Here is a 23,176-nt window from a genome sequence, read left to right on the forward strand (position 1 = left end):
CGCTACAATACTACAGAAAGAGCTGCAATCTACAATACTAAAGAAGAGCCCCGCGATTAAATACTACAGAAAGAGTCCCGAGCTACACTACTACATTCAGAGCCCCATGCTACAATTTTACACACGGTAATACAAGCAACACTACCATAGAAAGAATCAAGCGCAACCCTACTATATCAAGAGACAGGCGCCTACATGCTATGGGAATATCTACGCCTCACAAAAATAAAGAAACAAATCTCGTGCTACTACATTATACAAACTACTATATTATACAAAGAAGTCAGCCCCACAATATTATATAAGAGGCTCGCTCTACAATAAAACAGAAAGAGCACCGCGCTACAATATTATAGACAAAGCACCGCAATGCAATAATATAGGAAGATCACCGTGCTAAAATACTACATAGAGAGTCCCGCGCTACAATATTATACAAATAGCCCTGCAATATAATAATATAGAAAGATCCCCTTGCTAAAATACTACATAGAGAGGTCCGCGCTTCAATATTATTAAAAAGGTCCCGCGCTACATTACTACATAAAGAGCCCCTTGCTAAATACTGTAGAAAGAGCCCCGCGAAACAATACAACATATATAGATCCGCGCTACAATACTACAGAAAGAGCCACACGCTACAATAATATAGCAAGAGCCGTGCGCTTCAATGCTGAAGACAGTGCTCCATGTAACAATACTATAGAAATAGCCCAGCGCTATAAAAATACAGACAAAGCCCCAAGATACAAAACTTCATAAAGACCCCCGCGCTAAAAAACTAAATTGAGAATGTCGCCACAATGCTAAAGAAGATATCTCGCGCTATTTAGTACAATATAAAGAGCCCCGCGCTACTCTTCTATGGAAATAATTCCGCGCGACTATACTGTAGCAAACGTTTCATACTTCAATGCTATATAAACAATCCCGTACTACAATTCTATAGAAAGCATCCCGCGCTACAATATTAAGCGTTGGGCACTAAAATACTATAGTGAGGGTCCTGTGCTGAAATACTGAAAAATGAGTCATGCTCTACAATATTTTAGAACATACCCCGCGCTACAATACTAAACAAAAAGCCCCGCGCTTAAATATTATAAAAAGATCCACGCGCTTCAATTGTATAGAAATAGTCTACATGGCTATTCAAAATGCATCGAGCTACAATACGATCGAACCAGTCCCGCGATATAAAATAGAAAATGTTTCGCGCTACAAATTATAGAAAGAGTCCCGCACTTTAATAGTCCCCCTTGCCACAATACTATAGCACAAGCCTCGCGCTAAAATACTGAAGAATGAGTCCCGCGCTAGGACACTATAGTAAGAGCCCTACGCTACATTACTTTAAAACTTACCCCGCGGTAGAATACTATGCAAAGAACCCCATATTTAACTATTATAGAAAGTGCCCTGTGGTAAAATATTATAGAAATAATCCCGCGGTAAAATACTATGGAAAGGGCACCGAGCGACAATGCTATAGATATAGTACAATATTGATATAGTACCGCGCTACAATAATATATAAAAACACTCGCGCTGCAATACTTTTGAAAGAGTCCCGCGCTACAATACTACAGAAAGAGCCCCGCGATACAATATTGTGGAAAAAGACCCGCTACATACTGCAGAAAGGGTACAGTGCGTAATACTGCACAAATAGTCATGTGTAACAATATTATAGAACAACAATATTATAAAATATTATAGAACAAACCCCACAGAAAGAGCCGCTCCCTACAATATTACAGAACGAGCCGCTACTTACAATAATATTGAAGGAGTTCCACTCTACAATGCTACAGAAAGAGCCCTACGCTACAATACTGCAGAAAGAACCCCGGGCTACAATACAACAGAAAGAACCGCGCGCTTCAATTTTATCGAAATACCACAGTAATACAATACAATTGAAATAGCCCTACGTCACGATACTATAGAAATAACCACGCGCTTGAATATTATAAAAATCGTCTGCTCTAAATTACTATAGAAAGAGCCCCGATTTACAAATAAAACTAATTTCATATCGGTGACTAGATCGATACAAGATGCAGTTTGTTAAAATGATTACGGCCTTTCGTTGAACGACATCAAGCTTAATTCACACCGACCTTTCAACTCATATGACTATTGAAATATTGAACCTATGGGAAATGATATCGTGAAATTTAATCAAACACTTGGTCGTAGTTACAACCCCCAAACAGGTAAACCGTAGCCATTGCATGTACACGTTATAATTTCCCTCATGTTTCGAATGATTTTCAGTATGGAGCGTTTTATATACTATGCACATGTTTGTGCATTTTTTTTTTCAAACGTTAACGTTTAAAACATAGTTTACTGTAAAACACGGACAAGTTACTATATTTAATAAATAATTACTATTAACATTAGTTTTAAAATCGAAATATTCGAATCAATTATCGGAACTTAATGTCTATTACGGCTGAGATTACACGGAGGTAGACACGTTAAAAGACTGTGTTAGTGGTGTCTAACCTTTCTGTTATCGAGGGGAAGTAACCACTTGGAGATGTTCGTCTTATGACGAAGTGTATAATTTAAGCGAACTAAATATGATATTATAATTAACTATTGTTCTCCAAGTATGTTCTTTATGGTAAGGATTTATTATTAATTTATTACGCGTACGGATTCTACGTGAAACGCGAAGGTTATGTATTAGTAAAAGTATTTCGCTTTTAACTTAACTGTTCAGAGTTTGAAATCGAAAGTGACTTCTTTCATTGTAAAAGGAAAATAGAAATGTTTGGTGTAATTAAAGTCTATATGTATTGTGTTTGTTCTCGGCTTATAAATATTGCAATAACTTTGTAAACTGTAATAAATTAATGCGATGGTGAGATGAAACGAAGCCCATATTTATCATTTCTGACATGAATATGCATTTCTAAAAATAACCGTCTCTCACTTAAAGGGGATTCCCCTCACGGGTTTGACATTTTTGTTTGAGTAGTATAAATGACTGATGTCATCGTTCAGAATGCATGGCGGATTGCAGTCAGAGTGACGAGAAGGTGTTTGTTTTATTAGCATGCGTTCCGAACAAAATTTGTGTTCATGTCTGCGTGTCTTTATTTCAAATGTTGACCCAGTACGTTTATGATAATGTTAAAACTTCATCTTCTTTCTAAATGCAAAATTGACGAATGCAAAGATTTGACTGAATATATTGTGCTGGCATCAACCGACATTGGTAAGGCTTATCCAGATTATATTAAGTATTATGTTCAATATCAACAAAACGGCCTGATGTATCCGAGGGCTAAAGGCACGTCTGCTATTTATAATTACGTTATACTCTCTACAGTTTAGTTTTCTTGTTTACAAAAGCGCAAGTTTAAATTAACATACATAAAAGTATTAGTTATACTCAAAAGTGAGAACTTTGCAAATTGGAAAAAAATCACTGTTCCATGTTAAATTTTTTGCCCTGCAATGGAAGTTACATATTTTACTTATCAATAGCCATGGTACTTGTCAAATTCGGTATGAATTCCGGCAAAACGGTTGGCGAATGTGTAATAACAAGTTAAGTATATATTACATAAAATATCATATTAAATCGGCAAGTTTACGGTTGCGGAATGAAAATTCCTGGTAGCGAAGTTTACGGATTGAATAATAAACATTCCAGATAAAACAAGTCATTACTTTCAGATAAATGATACTGCTTAACTAATATATTTTTATGGATCAATTTGGTCATATTTTAAGGTATTTTCGATTAATTAAATTTATTATAAACAATGCATTTATTCAGTAATCTTTATTTCCGATGTCCGATTTTATTATGCTTTGAATTCCAATCATATAATTAATTTATAATATTGCCTCAAGTAGAAATATATAGGTATATTATAGGTATTTGAACATAAACTTGAACAAGTAATAAACCACATTTGTGGTTATGACAATCTAATCAATTTCTTTGTGAAGCGGCATTGTCCAGATAGACTAATAATGTATGTGGGTCTTTAAAAATTATCTCATGAACCACGTGACAGGCTAATTCGTTAATGATGATAAGTTTGAATCGGATGTAGCGACATAAAATAACATTGTGTAATCACCGTTATATGACTTCTGGTATACACAGTATTGAAATAGGTGTATCACACATTGGTCATCTATGATCGCTGTGGTTAGTTTATCGGCCAAAGACTGGTAACGTCGATAAATATGTTAATTTTTCATTGAATGTGTATGCCACGTATTTTTTTATATGGAATAAGTGACCAACCGTTTTATCTCATCTCTGCTCGCAGTCGCGGTTATTGATGCTAGTGTCATTTAATCTGCCGATATTGCCTTGAAATTAAAGTTATCATTAGTAAAACTACTTGTGTTGTTTGCTTTCATTAGGTGTCGTGAGCAGCAATCGAAAATCTCCGGGCGATATTTTACTGTGAAGATGTATGCTTTCAATTTTAATCGCCTAATATTAAGTCGGCAATTTTTGATTTCTTAAATGCGGTTGAACATTGATTATAGGAATATGAATTGTGATTATATAAATTTCAATCCGAACAGGTGCAGATAAACGTGTTGATATAAAAAGTCAATGCATTGCGTTCTGTTCGTGAATACTGTTGGTCAACAGGGGTTCATGCGCGGCTACCATACGCATTGATTCAGTTTTCATTGAAATATATCGTTGAATTAACTACTGGACTAGCTTCCAATTATTCAAGTTAACAGTTTAAATGTTTGAATCCAAGTTTCGTGAGGCGTCTGCATGTGTCGTATTTTAACTTTCACTTGAGGCTCAAGCACACTGAGCCTTAAAAAGGTGTATTTCTGTTACGGTAATTGCGACATTAACATATAAATGTCGACGGTAAATGTTCAACGTAAAATAAAATGGCACCGGCGAAAATAATGAGATCATTAAACAACTTCTTAAATAAATTCAAAAGCAGCAAAACTATATAAAGTTTTGATTTTATGTTCTCAGTACATGTTAAAAGTTTACTTAAATTCATTCGGCATTTAACCGATAGCAAACTGATAATATTTATTCACGCATGTCATTGTTCAGATAACGTCCTTTTCGTTCAGCAAACTCAAATTTTGAGGAGAGTTATATAGTTTCTCATGTTGTTTCAAAATGAAGTATTGAACATATTTTATAAATTGAAGCATGTGCATTTATACTTTAATGTATAACATATAAAGTGTTACAGATGCTCTTTTGAAATGTTCTTTTTTTCTATTGCGTAAAAAATATTCTTATTATTTTGCAGGACAACATCTAAAAACTAGCTACGTGGCGGTCCACATGCCATATCAACACAAGTCGCGTGCGTTACTGCAGTTTTCAAACATTCCGCGCCGAAGAACAACCTTACTGATCGGTCAAGGGCACGGTATTATATTATCTGCCATTGTATTGAGTAATCATAATGATACTTTTGTTCAATATATAATGACTTAAACTTAATTTTATACATTAACGCAGATAAGTAAAAGGAAAATACTTTAACGACAACTCCATTACCTACTGTAATATTTTGGTCCATTGCATGAGGTAAGCGCACAAAAGTAGCAATAAATGTTCCCACTTCATCAAGTGTATTATTTTACTACTAGTTTAGTTCGTGGCATCGAACACACCATGCAGTGTATGTTACAATATCAGTAAATCAAAATTCTATATTTACTTCCATTTTAGTTCCTTTTATTTGAAAGATTGGGATACATAAGAGGCCGTTGAACGAATATTTCTTTTGGAAAACTATTCATTTTGCTCGCCCAGGTATATTAGAGACGTAATGTTTTTTATTTAACTTGAGTCATTCAACCGGCATATTACCTGACTAGGCTAATAAATCAATTGTGATGTATAAGGTAAGGCAGGTTTCATATAAGACGTGTCTTTTACACGGGCAGAAGCCATCTTATTTGCATTTTATTGAAAAGCAGTATTGTTAACGTTACATAACATAACTTAAACTTATGTACTGCAGCGTGTCAGCTATGATCAGTTTATATGTACATGCACGCGTATTCGTGATCGTGTTAAAAATATTGATTTGTATTTCATGACAATTACCCGAACTATATCACATATTCTTGTCCATATAAGCTTATAACATGGCCTACGCTGCAGGAATGAAATAACGTAATGCTCAATTTTGTTTATTACACGGGTGTTATTACACTAGTTATATAACTGTGAAATGACGTCATTTTTGTGACGAAATGACATAATTATTGCAGCGAATTTCTTCAGTTAAACTCTTTAACAATGTGAAAAAACGGTGGAAAGAGCATACAATCAAGAGAATATTTGTTGGTCATGTTATAAATAGAATCTTAGATTTGTGGTATTTTTGTATTGAATTTATTAAACTCGTCATCTAAATAAAGATAAAAACTCGGCAAAGCTCGTTTTTATCTTTATTGAGATATATAGGATCTTGCATGAGTGATCGTTTTGTATTGAATTTATTAAATGAGTCATCTAAATAAAGATAAAACGAGGCGTGCCGAGTTTTTTTATCCCATCATCAGACGTGCATTGTCGAAATAAACCACTGTGGAATAAATTTTCCTTTATTTCAGCAGTGCTGAAATATAGCTGTCACGCGCGGCGAAGAATGTTCATATTACTCGGAATCAACTATAAAGTAATCATTTTTAGTAAAATCGAATCAGATTCAACAAAACAAACAATTTGATACCAAGATGTAATATAGTTTTATCACATAATGCAACTCAAAAAGCAAATAAACATTATTTACAAATATTAAGTGCGCGTACTCGTGACGTCATTATTAACACGTCATACGACACAATGCATGTAGTTTCACGCTAAAGATGCAGTTGTTTAGTGTCTGTTTTTTTCATTATTTCTTAAAAATCGGGGACCTGGAGGTATAATAAACGAAAAAACAGGTTGGTTACTGATCTTTTTGTAATGTATTAGGCTCGACACGATTAAAATAATGAAACAATGTTTGCTTAAAATATCTTTGGAATTTTCCGTCTAGTTCGATTTTCCTATTCTATGTTTAAAGAAATAATTTACGACTAAGAAAATTGATGGGATAAATCGAATACTAGGTCGGTGCCGAATAAAGCAAAGTTTATCTTGCTCGGCACGAAAATCTGAACCACTCGCCAAGGCTCGTGGTTCAGATTTTCTAAGCCTCGCAAAATAAACTTTGCTTTATTCGGCACCGACCTAGTATTCTCTATATCTTTATTTAGATGACGAGTTTAATAAATTCAATACAAAATGACCACGAATCTAAGATTCTATTTATAACATGACCAACACATTTTCTCTTTATGTTATGCTCTTTTCACCTTTTTATTACAGTGTTAAAGAGTTTAACTAAAGAAATTTGCTGGAATAATGACATCATTTCGTCACAAAAATGACGTCATTTCACATTTATATAACTAGTGTAATAAACTTTTTATTCTATATCCTCATTACAAAACCAGCTTTCCGTATTTTTATTTTCATTCATTGATTACGCACTTTATGACGTATCTCGTGTGACGTCATTTCTCTGACGAAACATACTAGTATAAGCAAGACACTGCATTTTAGGGACAAAAAATATGGAGATGGTAGTGTTTAATAAATCTAGTAGCAAATTATACCATTTTGATAGCATTGAACGAATCCAAAAGGCAAAACGTATTTCGGATTGTGTGTTTGTCATGCATAATTGTTAACTTCGATAGGAATAAAACAACTCGCTCCGTCAGGATTACGAATTCGTAAATTGTGTTTTGGCCTTTGGGTCAGAATGGTGAGCATGTGTACAAACGCTATCAACAAATACTGTGGTTTAAAATACATTTCGATAAATGGATGGAAGAACAGAAAATGGAAAATGGAAATGCATATCATTGTAACTTAGTTGTTATTAGGCTAGCATTGGATTAAAGTTGTCATTGAGGATAATAAAATTGATTTTTTTGTTTTGCTGTTGCATATTTGTTTTCAATTTCTAGCAATAACAATATCACTTGCTTTTGCATTTTTTTTAAATTTCTAACAATAAAAATTAATTAAATATCACATTCTCGATTCGTTTTTTATTTCCTCTCATATTTTTAATAGGAAAGTATTTAAACGAGACATACAAGCAAAATATCGCCTGTGTGAATCGATTATAGTACATTCGGATACTTTTTCTCGGTAACGGTTTTTATCGTTATAAAACAATTGCTTAGTGCACTTGTACTCAACTGTCCAATATGGTAAAAATACAGACTTTTTGGATCCAATACCGGAATATATTGGACGGTCACGTGGTACATATGAAGAATGCCGATTGGATGAATTTATTGGATATAGAATAACACCCATGTAATAAACAGAATTGAGCATTACGTTATTTCACTCCTGGAGCCTAGGTCATGTTATAAGATGAGTTTAATAAATTCAATACAAAACGACCACTCATGCAAGATCCTATATTTATCAAACATCTCGCTTCAGCACTGTATGGATGGCTGAAAGTTGCACAAGACCTGATGAACCGGAAAGATTCCCAAGACAGGGCAATATGTCCAGCAAACAAGACTTGGTAAGATGATAAGTCGAGTGCAGTTTGTGTCCAGTACACAATGACAATTAACGCATAGTTTTCCCGTTTATATGTCTGCGTTTCCCCTACCCCTATTATATTTCTTAATGACATTTCAATCTAGATGGTTAATGTTTGCATAACTAAAGGCAGATATATGTTAACATCTTTAGAAAAAAGAAAAACGGTAAATTTATACTGTATATCAATAATTGGTCCCAAATTTAATACTTTACTTCTGTAAAAAATGTGAAACATTAAAAATGAATAGCTCCGTTCTCATGAATCTTCTTATAACCACTTTTCAGTGTCTGCACGTGCCAAAGTACGGCACTACTTTTTGGCAAACATTTTGCACAGTTTTCTTTCAAATTATTAAAAAAACTATTTAAGCATCAATATATTGTATTTACAATTAAAGTTGATATAATTTCGTTAAATTATGCAGCTTTAACCATAGCAATTTAGTTTATTATCAATAGTTATAACATTATTCGTTCCGCATTTGCAATTTCAGATAATAGAGATTTAAACATTATATGTTTAGTATGTTTATGAATGGATGTCATAAATATATATGAACTCGCCGTTGATTACCGTCTATATTTTCAGTGTCTTTATTTCAATCCACTTAATTCAATTTATTAATTAATTCATGGTTGGCAATACTTGTACCGACTATTGGATTATTCACTGAGAACATACACACGAAATTGTAATATATTTTCACAAGATAATACTTAAGAAATAATATTTTTCTATCATGGTTTGTTGTCGAATAACCCACAGTAAGGAGTATAGATGCGTAGGAATTAAATCACGAGTGCGAAGCACGAGTGATTTGATAACAGGCATCTATACAACTTACTGTGGGTTATTCGACAACAAACCATTATAGAAAAATATTATTTCGATTCTAACACGATTCTGATTGATTTGGTTCAAGCTTTAGGACGTGAACTATATTTTTCAATACTCCGCCTTTCTTAGTACAAAGTTCACTATTTAGTGACGTCATTGATGTGTACAAACATATGACGTCGTTTTCATTCATACATATTTTGCAAATGACGTCACTTTCATTGAAAACAACAATCGTAGAAACTTAATGACGGCACGTTTATTGATGCTACTGAAAAGCTGACATGCTATAAATGTTTTCTGAATTACGCTTCCTAACCAATAACATTCTTTGTAGGTGTGGTTATGCCACTTATCACCAAATATACAATTTGTTATTTCATTACATTTATACATGCTACATTTATTACATTTCTTTCAGAGCGGGTTTTAGCACGTGCATTTTACTGCAATATTTTCTTTATTTATTCGGAACTATTTTCGAAACATTAAGCTCCGCCCATAAGTTATTGCAGAATAACCCACGCTTGATTTCCTTCTTTGTCTATAGAAAACAAGTCGCGTGCCGTGTTAGAATTTTAAATTGATAATACATCGAATGGTATGGCCGTAAAAGAATAATTTAAATTGGAATAATTTTAGTATTGCTGATTTATTTGACTACTAACGATGTAATGTTATTTATGACATGAAGCGTGTTTCTACTTGAAACGTTTTTTAGATTCAGTGGGAAAATGCCTCCGTTGAGACATGCACTATACTGAGCTGGCTCGGTTACGGACAGGAGATCATACAGGCTCGGAGAGACGCATACCGGGAGTATGGCAAGCTGTTAACTGCACGGCTTTGTGGAAAGGCAACGTATATTATTACGGGTAGCAAATGTGAGGGGCTGAGCAGCTACTTGGAAAGTGATGTGGATCAAATGTTTGTAAATAATAGAGTATTCTGTTTAGAAGATGATGTAAAGTCAAGTGCATTTCCTGGGGAGATAACCGTGTTGAGATCACTCAGCCGCAGGAGTTACCATGGTCACTGTAGACTGCTACTGGAGAGACGCGGTACAACAATTCTCGAGCAAGTAAATGATGCGTTTTGTGATGACGGATATGGTCGCGAACTTTTGAGCAGTGACTTGTATGTTAATAACTGGTCGAACGTGGACTTGACTGAGGGCACGGTGCAGCATGAGCGTGCGGGACCGTCAATGCCTTATACAGTGCGGGGACAATTGCACCGCGACTTGGTCCATGCATTACCTTACTACTGTCCCAACATCCTGTCAAAATGGGCCGCAAGACCTCGCCACTGGCCGCCACCGGAAGCCGTTCAGAGGATCGTATCACTTGGGGCAGTTCTTACGCCTATTGGATTTAAAGGAAGTGAATATCAACATGTTGAATGGAGAGTGTGTTTTAACGCCGGTGAGATCGAACTAATTAGCAATCTTAATGACACTCAATCTAAATTGTATGTTTTATTGAAAATGATAAAGAACGATGTATTACATCCACGTAAGAAAGAAGTTTCATCGTACACATTGAAAAACATCGTTTTATGGATGGCGGAAAATAATCCTCAAGCCTCGTTTCATAAAAAAAGTATTTTGCAGTGGTTGCATGAAGCATTGGATGCGCTTAGAGTTGCATTGATCACCTTAGAGCTACCATACTATATGATTCCAGAAAGGAATTTGATGGCAACCTCTGGACTGGATAGGGAACAGCAACGCACATGGATATCAACGATTACAGATATGCTCAACGAAGGTCCACAGATGATACTTAGACTTCCAAAGATACGAACAGCTCTTATTGCTCATCCTGAACCATTACGATGGTACAGCGGGAGGAGAATTGAGCTGGAGTTGCTGATGCTTATGCACAGGAACAGAGTGGTAATCTGCAGTGATGAGAACGGGGAGGTTGACTTTACCGATGCGATTTTGCAGGCATTACAGAGACGAATAAACGAGGTTATAACGGATGTTTGCGTGAGGATGAGAATGGAAGGGTGTCGAGTGTTCAACCTGGATGCTATTTTGGATAGAATTATGATGTAAAACGTTAACGATGATCAATAGATCAGTATCGAGGCGCGGACAACACGTATTTATAACTTTTGAGTACATATTATATTTAACGAATCACCGATCATTGTTGCCAAGAACGTGAAAATTATACAACTAATCGTAATAGTGATTTGTTAAGTAATTGATGTTTGACTTGCAGACGTTCGTTTCACTTTTTAAAAATGTGCACAATTTTATATAAAATTTGTTTACAGTAGGCTGTAAACTTTACCGAAACAATAAATTTCGATACACTTTATTAAAAAATGTCAATCGCATAGATAACAGTAGTTTGCAAAATAAAGTTATGTAAAGTATTTTTGCTATATTGTATATATCTTAACAAAATATGTACGTATCGCGCTTGGAAACCAGCGGTATAATTTCAAGTTATGCATATATTTCTTTTTTGAACTTATAGTAGTAACTCATTTTGTCGACGTATGTAGAAATGTGACTTGTGTTTATTTGCGTAAGCATGTTAGGGAATAAAGTGTGTTTGTGTCATTTGTATCTCATCTTCTTATCTAAATATTCACTTGGTTTATGGTTGGTATTGTTAACGCATTTGCACTGAATGAATATATGTGTTACTGGCAGTTACTGAAAGTCCACTGGTATTGTTGTAATTGCTGTAAATGTATCGATAATATTCTTGTTTTTCTGGTTGAGTTGAAACATTGTTGTGATTTGTAATATTGATTAAAAAGTATTTAACACATTTTTGTACTTATCGATAAAAATGGTGCATATCTGTGTTCATTCCTATTTTTAAAATGTCTTCAATAACGCTATTGTTGCATTCACAAATAAGAAATAAAGTGCAGTTGTTTTATGCAAATTGATTAAACTACTTCTCATGTGAACGTATAATTGCTCGTGTTTTTTACTGGACAAGTGAATGTAAACTTTTATTGAACACGGATAATCTGTTTTCATCAAAACACATAGTTTGTATTGAATCTAAAGATACAAAGATATATGTTATAGTATTGATGTTTTTATGCGGAAATATTTTCATACATGATAAACGTAATGGTTGATTTTCGTTAATCTAGTTATACCGTTAATCTCGTTTTGCTCTAAGCGTGTGTATGCTTTTGTTAGTTTTCTGTTTGTTAGTTTTTTAGCGAGGCTGTTTTCGGAGAAAACCCGAGCTATTGTCAAAGCCAGCTCGTCGCCTGCCGTGCTAAAACCTTAACATTGGCCATAACTTTTTTAATATTGAAGATAGCACCTTGATATTTGGCATGCATGTGTATCTCATGGAGCTGCACATTTTGAGTGGTACAATGTGAAGGTGAACATCATCCCTCAAGGTCTAGGGTCGAAAAAACAAAGTCAAGGGAAGTAATAAGCTTTAAATGGACATAGTTATCAGACCTGCCCACGTTTATATTTTTGTTAAATAAATCATAGCGGCGCAGTAGGCGGCATTGTGTTTCTGACAAACAAAGTGTGGTAAAAGGTCAAGGTCATCCTTTACGGAAAGGAAAATCGTGAATTATAATAAATTTGACACTTGTTATTGTTTTAAAACCTCGTGCCCCGAATAGTTACAGATATGTTGCTCTGTTATTGCCTAACCATTAGGTATTTAAATGGTAATTATCTCAAAACCATATTCCTTTTGTATTGCCTTCGGATTGTAATAACGATAATATGACTGTTTTTTACATTTGTGAGTTTGGTGATTAATTGTGGGCTAAGTGGGGGGGGGGGGGAGTATCTCCTTACACATGATAACCCCAAAATGCTAGCGGAAAATGATTTATATCTGATGATAATGGTTGTTTGGTTTCATTGTTTCTTTACAGTATGATAACGAATAATAATTGCCATTAAATTAAGGAGAATAGTTAGTTAATACGTGACAGGCGTTTTGTCTTAATTTGCAATTACGAAAATTACATCGTTTCCTTTTTTCGGCATATTGACATAGAATGAAATGTATCTGACTACTAACTGCAGGCGATATTGAAGACCCACCTAGGACCAAGTATTTGAGTACAGATAATATGATACTACCCTCCGTACTTCGAATAGAAGTCCGTACATCTCGCCCAGCTCTTACGGCCGTTGATGTGAACAGTGGTCAAACTGGGATCTGTACAAAACAACGGCACTTACTGACTTTTAATTACATGAAGTATTACAGAACCTAACCAATAAGCTTATTATTAATGAAAAAATAACGATATTTATGTTCTATAATCCGATTTTAATATATACACGACAATAAAGATTACGTGCTGTTTACAAATAAAAATGTAAGGGATTTACGATTCTATAGATCCCTTTTACATATTTTTTTCATAAAGAATGATTTTATATTAATCATTGTAATACAATAATATATGAATGCACGTTTCAGCGCTTCCGTTAGTGGACGTCCGGGCGTAAATTACGCCCGATAACGGTAGTCGTACGTCCATTATGCAAATGGTGGAAGTCCCTTGGACGTCCGCTATTTTCTAATACACAACACGTACAAATGTCAACAGTAAATCGGGTTATTCAGACCGTTAAATCCGCCCAAGAGCTACTATTTTCAATAAATTTATCAGCGAGTGGCCAATATTTATTTTTCCAGCTGTCAATCAAAGTCTTCTTGGTAAGCGCATCAGCCAATCAGCGCTCAGGCAGCCAAATACACGCCGACCCCACCAATCTCCACGCAGAGTTGTCGTTCCTTGCTCTCACATACAACACTGCGAAAGGCTCAGCCCTCCATTTTGTCTATAAAATAGATTAAACCGAACAAACGCATTCAACGTATATTTGATTGGATATTTAAGATCGCATGCGTTAAATTAAGAAATGTGACTTAAATGTACGATAAATCGTGCAAAAACTTGCGAGTTTTAATGCAACTCTTTGGAACTAATTTATTGCCCATTTACGCAGATGGAATCATTCCACGCACTTCACAAATGTAAACAATTGAACATATTTTTTTTGAGTGACGTTAGGAATTGCTTCGACGTGTGTATGTATGTTGGTTTCTTAACATACACGTGGTTGTCTTTAAATTCAGTGGCGACATTCTTTGTGTTGATGAATTAAGTTTAATGTATTGAAATTCTCATTGGTTTGCTTTAGTCTGGCCTTTATTTTATTAAAATAGTTCCGATATTCAATTATATATCATCACAATTAGTGTTTTTGAAACTATTTGAATCCCGCTTTTTGAAAACCGGGCTAAATGCACATGCGTAAAGTTTCGTTCCAGTTTAGCCTGTGCAGAGCACACACGCTAATCAGAGAAGACCCTTTCCACTTTTGATGTATTTTTTTTTCGTTTAACGGAAATCTCATCTCAGGCGGAAACTGTCGTTCCTGATCAGCACGTAATCTGATTTTATTAGTATTATAGGGAATATTATGTGAGTTTTTTTTTATATAGATCAAGTTTTTCACGCGAGGCTTAGAACCGATTTAGCGCGAGGCTTGCCGAGCGCTAACATGGTTCTAGCAGAGCAGGATAAACTTGATCTTTATCAAAAACTCACATATTATTCTATTTATCTTATTATTTCCACCTTATTGTTTATTAATAATTGTAAAATATCGCATCTTGTGACGATTTTGTTTTTCCTAAATTCACAAAAACAGATTCTCCATTTTTTTTTAAAACCCAAATCTGATCTAAAAATAGCGAAGGTATAAAGCACAAATCCAGTCTACGCGGAAGGTGTCGTGAGGGAGAACACCTTCTGCCAATGCGGGCAGCACAGGCTTATCTTGGATGACACTGTACGCACATGCATTAAGCCTTATTTTCAAGAGCGCGTCACATATATAAAAATAAATGTGCAATTTTCTTCATTTATGGAGTGAAGAACATGTACTGTATACAAACGTACATATAAATACGGGCGCGTGTATTTTCAACATGAGCCTCATTCTATGAATTCTATGAAAAGGGGGTTTAATGCATGTGCATAAAGTGTCCGATTATATTAGATTTGTTGCTATGAAGAGAACTTTTTCAACGAAAGTGTCGTCCCTGATTGTGCAAACACAGGCTAATCTGTGACGACACTTTACGCACATGCATTAGACCCCCTTTTCACAGAGCACGGCTAATATCTAGCCTAAAAAATAAAGCAATTATGAAGCGAGCATAAACAAATGATAGTTCTAAAAAAGAATGTTTATCACGAAAGATCAGCAGTAAATAGTCTATTTCTCTGTACCCATAATAACGTTATCTTTTAAAAGGATTTTACGATAAATTTGTATGAAAGTAATGATCAAATTGCGAATAGTTTTTGTCACGAAGTTACTTCTTTTTTATCAGTCAATGTCGAGTTACGCAAATTCTATGGTGGCGTCTAGCTAGAGTTTGTGTCTGTAATAGGTAGATTTTCGTTTTATTAAACGTTAGACATTTCACAATCGTTGTAAGTATACATCATATACTAGTATATATAGTGGCTGGGAACGAGGTTTGACCCATCTGGTCAAAAATGACTTTACGGTTAAGCATATATTTTGAGAGGGCTACATCTGACAAATCAAAATCTGAAATTTGAGCATCCAACTCCTCAAACATGACTGAAGTTATGCCATTTTTTTGTGTTTTATGTCATAAGCGCCGAATGGCGCCGTTTTGAATTAAATGGCGTTTCATTTCTATTAGTATCAGTAAATGTTATGCTGATCAGTTTGTTTTGATAATAACTCAATTATTCGCATATGTCAATGAACATAATTGATTACAATTATAATTGATAATTTTAATTATAATTGATTATAATTAATTGTAGTATCAAAAATCATAAAAACTCATGTTTGCCATTGAAACAAAAATGTTCTTTTTAAATATGTATTACCATAAAATGATTTTAAATAATTTAACACAAAAACAGCAAAATAAATAAAAATGCCCTATACAGATATGGGACATCAAAAACATGTTTATGAATAATAAAAAAATGTATGCCTATTTTCAGGAAATAGGTGTGTATTGCGAAATTTAACATTTTGTAGCTACGAATTGTATTATACTGTACCGAATATTTTATAGTGAGATCACATTGTGTAAGTTGTTTATCATTAATAATAAAATAGATTTTCATGTATCTGACTTGTTTATGCAGAAACAAAAATAAAATGTATACATTATATTCCCTTAACATACGTAAACATGCTTAATATGTTTACTTATGGGTGACAGACAGCTAAAAACAAAATAAGATATACATCGTTGATAGTATGTAATACAAATTCATGCATATATAATAAATTTATTTTGTTATAACTTAAAAATGACCTGTTAATTCTGGAATTAAACATTGAACTGTCCAAGAAACAGAGCAGCTAACAGCATCCTCCCATATCATTCCTTTTTGTAACAGATCGAATGTTCATGTCGCTTATCTGGAATTTGTTTTGTGTACTGATTTTAATATTGATTTGAGAATACATTATGTTTTAAGACAAAATACGTGGTTGATGCATTTAATAAAAAAACTATAAAACATTCAAATACCTTTTTGATGCTCTGTATTTTTGAACGTTTGAACACATCGGGGAGTTGCCCGCTTGATTCCACAGGGCGATATTTGTTAATGTACAAACAGTTCTGGTCATGTCGTCGTCAACGAAACTGCTATAAAATTGCAATGTCCGCCCTGTGTTTTAAACCTTCGACAATATTATAATCAACGTTTTTGTTGATCGAATAAAAAATATACCACACAAAGCATTTTATAGCATTTAAACGCAGCTATGTATTAATTGGCCAAAGCAAGACATTGCATATTTAAAACTGATAAACTGATGCAAAATAATAATTAATACTAGTTGAGAGCTGATTATCTGAACAACGATGTAATACTCATCCATATCAAATCAAAATGTTAAACAAAGTTATTTTTTATTAAAAAAATACTTACGATTAAAAAAAAAACACTTACACACGCGAAATATATGTGAATGATAAGTACGTTATGTACAAAACACGAGTCTATTAAACTCTTCAGTTTAGTTTGTAACATGCGCTGATACATTCATTCAATGTAATAGAAATGTAGTCGTGTCACTTAATCTATATAAATTGACGAGGAGGTGATATCCGATATTTTGATAAGTAATGCGACTGACCTAACAAATGCATAACTTGAGCTGTCACCAAAATGACACTAACCTGTATCAACAGTACAGTGTTTTCTGATGTCCGGCCAAAAGGTCTACTGCCTATTTATGCCATAAAAAAGAGTGCATTCTGGAGAATACAGACACAGCGACGCAATGTCAAAATATGCATGCATTTAATTCACAAAGTACTATATACTTTTAGTGCATCAATTTACTTTTAAGTTTTCATTTTGATATGTTCCTTTATCTTTAAATTAAAATAACTTATTTTTCATCTTTGCGGAAAACATACGTCTGCGGCTAGCCGTATACAATATCCCGAATGTTTGCTTGAAAACAAAAAATTGATGTTTTTTGTTTTAATTTTACAGAAATGCCAACATGTGCAGGAAATCTATAAAAAAAAAAATCACTGAGAGTTTTGAAGAAAATTAGACAATCAAATTGTCATTCAGAGTGCTCACATGCTTTTTATTGAAAAATGGCCTAGTGACTACGATTGACACGGTTTTATATTCGTTCCTTATCCTTCTAGAATAAATGTTCTGACTAATTTTCGTGAAGATTTGGAGTGCCATGAATGAACATTTCATGACGATTTGACAATAAGAAGACCGGAATAGAAATTATTGCATATGTTAAACTCAATTGAGCAAGGAGTGCTTACGTTGAGTTATTGTGATCATGCTATGTAATGCGTCCGTGGTTTTGCGTCGTCCGTCGTGCTTATGGTTATTAAACGTGATCGCGCGATGTCCGGCGTCCGTCGTCGTGTTTCGTCATTCACACGTCGTTTGCCTTGTATTGCGTTTCAACTGAGCCAAAAAAAACACACAATCGTCGAATTTTTTATCGATACCCTTGCCAAGAGCGACGGATGGATAGAGTCCCTAATTTACGGGACCTGTTTTTAAATTGGCAAAACAACACATTTGTTAAACAAATATCAAAAATTAAAAAAGTACATGTATACAATTGATATAAACACGCGTTTTGCCACATGACTTAGAAAAATATTACACATTACCTTGTCAATTATTCGTTTATCGAAGTGGACAACATTATCGAGCGTTTGTTATGCATTTCGTCGGTAATTATGACAAAGGTGGTGTACTATAATTGATAATAGACTACCAGTTTTATTTATTTGTGTGTTTTCTTGTACGTCGTGCTTTTGTATGATTTTTTTTGCTGGTGAAGCTGACGTTTCACAGTAACTATATCAGCTTTAATGCCTTGTTTTATTTAATATTTAATTGGTGTTAAATTGAAATTACATTCACTAAGGATCACGTTATGCTCATAACGAACAACAAGATTACACTGTTCTGAAGTCTGCCCTTTACATTTTTTTTGAATTGTTTAACTACGTGTGGTTAAATTTCATAAGGTGACATTGTGTGTGTAATCAGGGGCGACACTTACCTCAGGACTGAACGTGCTTATATGGGACGACGTTTTACTCATAGACTCTGGTTAATCAAAGTACTTCATATTTCGCCTAATTCATGATTTCAAATCTGTTTTTATTGTTTTTACAACTTTGTACATCTGTCTTACAACAGACTTTGTCTCGATGCGATTGATTATTCGGGAACGACACTTTCCGTTTTTATGATAGTTTTCGTTTCAGGAAAGTCTCTTTTTAGCAAAAATTAAGTTAAGAAGGAAAGTATTGTCCTGATTAGTCTGTGCGGACTGCACACTTAACGTACATGCAGACTGCACACTTAACGTACATGCAGACTGCACACTTTACGCACATGCAGACTGCACACTTAACGTACATGCAGACTGCACACTTAACGCACATGCAGACTGCACACTTAACGCACATGCATTAAACCCTTTTTACTCTGTGCGGACTGCACACTTAACGCACATGCATTAAACCCCTTTTTCACAGAGCGCGACTCATATCTATTAAATCAAAACTCAATGACCTCACAAAGCTGTTACCTTCAATTGTTATGACTTTTTAACGTATTTCATTATCATGGTGTACCTGTGATGTCACAATAACACATTATATAAACTGAGAATGAAAACAATGCCTTACATTTCATATTAAATGAATATTGTATGCATATATTTCTTTTGACTTTGCAGTCAAGGATAAACCATGAAAGTGCAAGCACTTATTTCCAATAGGGTCCTTTGGTTTTTCTGAAGAGACAGCAAGCAAAACAGACAGTATTGAGATACAAGGAATCCGGGTGCGATACCCTTGCTCTTTGCGAATAGATCCCTTGGTTCTTTTACGTGCTCAGTGTATAGCACCGATACACGTGATAATTACCTGGGTTTCATACCAGTACATCTCTAGTTGGGTGTGAAACACTTGAAGCATTTCTGAAATGTCCAGTGCCCCGGCCAGGAATAGAACCGGGGACCTCTGGAATGGTAGACCAGTGTGTTACCACTCGACTACCGCACCACCTATTGGTGCTGAAATTAAGTAATTGGTGTATTTCTTCTTCATATACACGCAGTAAAAACGAAAACTGAATTTTCTTTTGGCGGTTATTTATTTAGCCGAAAGAATTAGGAGTTTTTAGGTAGAAAGTTACTGCCTCTTTGTTTGTCGCAAGTAAACTAGAACAACATCGCCGCATTTGTTCGAACCTTTTCATCAGAATGGACAGATCCGAGTTTTCTGACAGTGGTAAAAATAGCAAAGATTTAAAATAGTGTTTAATAATGAACAAGCAATAAAGACAACGACCTGCGTATTGTGTTATAACAGGTAATTTATTTTTCCTGAAAACGTTTGTGTCACTTTCAACCATACAAAATTGCTTTATTTAGCAATAACGCCACCAGTCCACGCACTCAGGCTTCTTTGTGCAGGAAAACAAACATCTCAGCCAGTTGCCCATCCTGGCCGCCACACTTGGCTTCTTGCTGACCTTCACAGCTGTCACAGAGTTGTCTCCCGTGGCAAGTATCGGGCCAAAGAAGGCGTACTCGTTCACATCGGACAACTGCAAAATGATCAGAATATAATTCTACTGTGATATCTGCGGTTTAAATAATAAATTTAAGCTTACAGCTAAAAACATAAATCATGTATTTTCTCATTAACAGTTTTTAACACAAGAAGATTGCCAAAGGCGAGTTGTAAAAGGCATTGGATACTTGTTCATTGGTAAGTCAATTTGCGAATAACTCTGGTATAGGTTGATTACTGCATGGAACAGTTTTGTTTCAAACATCTCCACTTCATGGTGATGAACTGTTTAACGATTCCAATCAAGCACTTGAGCAGTATACACTAGTTTTCTATTCAAACATTTAATTGAGACAGACCGACAAACCGACCTAACGAAAGATTGAATTCAATGACTCTCCTTAAACGTCGTTTGCAAAGGAAGAATAATTGTTACTACTCTATATGCTTTCTTATCAAATATCGTTCGATGACTTTTTACTCGATCACATTTATATGGCAGTATATGTATATTTCTTAAAATATAATTTAAATAATATATAAAATATAATCGAAGAGCCGTGATTAATTTAACGGGATATTACAAAGGAGATAACCGTCATACATCAGAATTGTTCAGAATGTAATTCCTCTAAGCATGTTTATTTGTTATCATAATAATAAGTGTGCCTGCAATTCAACCAGAACTTGCCTTTTCAATGATATTATCGCAGTTTGTTCCTTTCTGGTCGACCGCTGCAGGCGATTGGTCCACAACTGAGGCGATTGGTTCGAGAGAAGTTATGGTATTCTCTCTATCGTTGTCGACGAGATATCCGGAAAGAGCAGAACCGTTTTCCAATACTCGAGTATTTTCCTCTTTCACCAGTTCCGGGCCCGGAGCAGATGTACTCTCAAATGGAGCTCGTATAAGATCTTCAATGGTGACATGCGGATAGTCTCCTAGCAACATGGCTTCAAAGCTGAGTGTTGGTTTCTCGTAACTTGTTATTACCGGCGAAGGCGATTGTGGCGTTATGTGGCTATGTTTGCTATGTCTGGTAATGTCGTCAAAGACTGGGTAGATTTTTAACTCTTTCAGTGCTGGAACAGAATTTTGAAGGCCTTTGCAAACAGTTTGGATCCGGATGAGACGCCACAGAACGTGGCGTCTCATCAGGATCCAAACTGTTTGCTATTCTTATAATATTCTTTGAAAAAATCGAAGAAAATGCTAATTTAAGACATTCAGCAGACGACATTTTAGTAGACGACAAATTTCCCAGCATGCAAAGGGTTAATCCAGTTTAAACAGGATATGTTCTAACTTGTCAAATGTTATCCAATGATCAGTTTATCACTCTAAAATGTTTTTCCGAATTTCGATGTGTTTTTTTTCTAAAAAAATATAATACAGAGAACTTGAATAGAATGTTTTAAATTATATAGATCCCTTTTACAGATTTTGCTCATAAAGAATGATTTTATATTAATCATTGTAATACAAGGATATTAGAATGCACGTTTCACCCGGTTGTCTTTAAATTCAGTGTTGATGAATTGAGTTTAATGTAAAAAGTATTGACATTCTCGCTGTTTTTCTTTAGTCTGGTCTTCTTATTTTATTAATATAGGCCGATGTTCAATATAATATCATCACATTTAGTTTTGTAAAACTAATTGAGCCTCGCTCTGGGAAAACCGGACTTAATGCATGTTCGTAATGTGTCGTTTGAGTTTAGACCGTGCAGTCCGCACAGGCTTATCAGGGATGACACTTTCCGCTTTTATTGTATCTTTTCGTTTAACGGAAATCTCATCTTAGGTGGAAACTGTCGTCCCTGATCAGCCTGTGAACTGTGCACGCCATTCTGGGACGACACTTTACGCATCTGCATTTAACTCCTTTTTTCGAGAGCAAGGTTCATTTTAATTCGATTCCTTCTTAAGCATCGGGCGTATACAAACAACATCGCCTCTGTTTGTCTCTAAGGATAAGGGCCGGTAATCACCAACCAATTCTTCGACTTAAGTCTAAAAATAGAATATTTTTGCAAATCGTTTGTTCTAATAAAATAAATTAGTTCATAATAACATGGAATGTAACACCACTAATAACACATTTGTTTCCTTTAAGAACAATATATTTATAAAATAAGAAAAATATTTGTAGGCTATATATATTCAAACGTTGAAAGTATTTTTCTTTGATCTTAATCTGTTGTTTATTCTTCAGTTTAATAAGACGTTGTTAAATGCAAGCCCAGTACATAATCTGATTTTATTAGTACAAATGTGTATTTTGTATTGTGTCAATGTCGCAATACACTAAATTAAATCCTTATGCAATTTAATATTTTAATATGCTACGATATGTTTCTTGATTGTGTATATTTATGGCATAATGCCCTATATCTGCTTGCTTCTGCATTTGCATTCAAGGACCGGTCACCAGTTGCGCTTTTTCTGGGAAAAATGGGCTTAATGCATGTGCATGAGCATACAGTGTCATCTCATATTAGTCTGTATAAGCCGCACAGGTTAATCAGGAACGACACTTTCTGCTTTAATGCAATAGCCGTTTAAATGGTTAGGTCGCTCTAAACAAAATTACAGTCTAGG

At 34.7% G+C, this 23,176-nt stretch overlaps 1 protein-coding gene across 2 annotated transcripts; it reads left to right on the top strand.

Moving 5' to 3' along the window:
* The first annotated feature begins 2,534 nt into the window (after positions 1-2,534).
* On the top strand, positions 2,535-12,500 carry LOC127869395 (uncharacterized). 2 transcript variants are annotated; one of them, XM_052411939.1, is made up of 4 exons: positions 2,535-2,689; positions 5,283-5,405; positions 8,501-8,588; positions 10,171-12,500. In XM_052411939.1, exons 3-4 carry the CDS (start codon positions 8,511-8,513, stop codon positions 11,509-11,511), a joined length of 1,419 nt encoding a protein of 472 aa, XP_052267899.1. In that variant the 5' UTR covers positions 2,535-2,689; positions 5,283-5,405; positions 8,501-8,510; the 3' UTR covers positions 11,512-12,500. The 2 variants fall into 2 exon arrangements, with proteins under 2 accessions (XP_052267899.1, XP_052267898.1); XM_052411938.1 differs by having other exon boundaries at positions 2,535-2,635.
* Positions 12,501-23,176: the final 10,676 nt, after the last annotated feature.

Source organism: Dreissena polymorpha, chromosome 2 (assembly GCF_020536995.1).
Source record: "Dreissena polymorpha isolate Duluth1 chromosome 2, UMN_Dpol_1.0, whole genome shotgun sequence".
Lineage (NCBI taxonomy): Eukaryota > Metazoa > Mollusca > Bivalvia > Myida > Dreissenidae > Dreissena > Dreissena polymorpha.

What these genes read in the sequence shown, in the direction of transcription:
- LOC127869395 (XM_052411939.1), top strand. Translation starts at nt 8,511, where the DNA reads ATGGCTGAAAGTTGCACAAGACCTGATGAACCGGAAAGATTCCCAAGA. An exon ending in TGTCCAGCAAACAAGACTTG is followed by an intron (nt 8,589 to 10,170) that starts GTAAGATGATAA and finishes AACGTTTTTTAG; the next exon opens with ATTCAGTGGGAAAATGCCTC.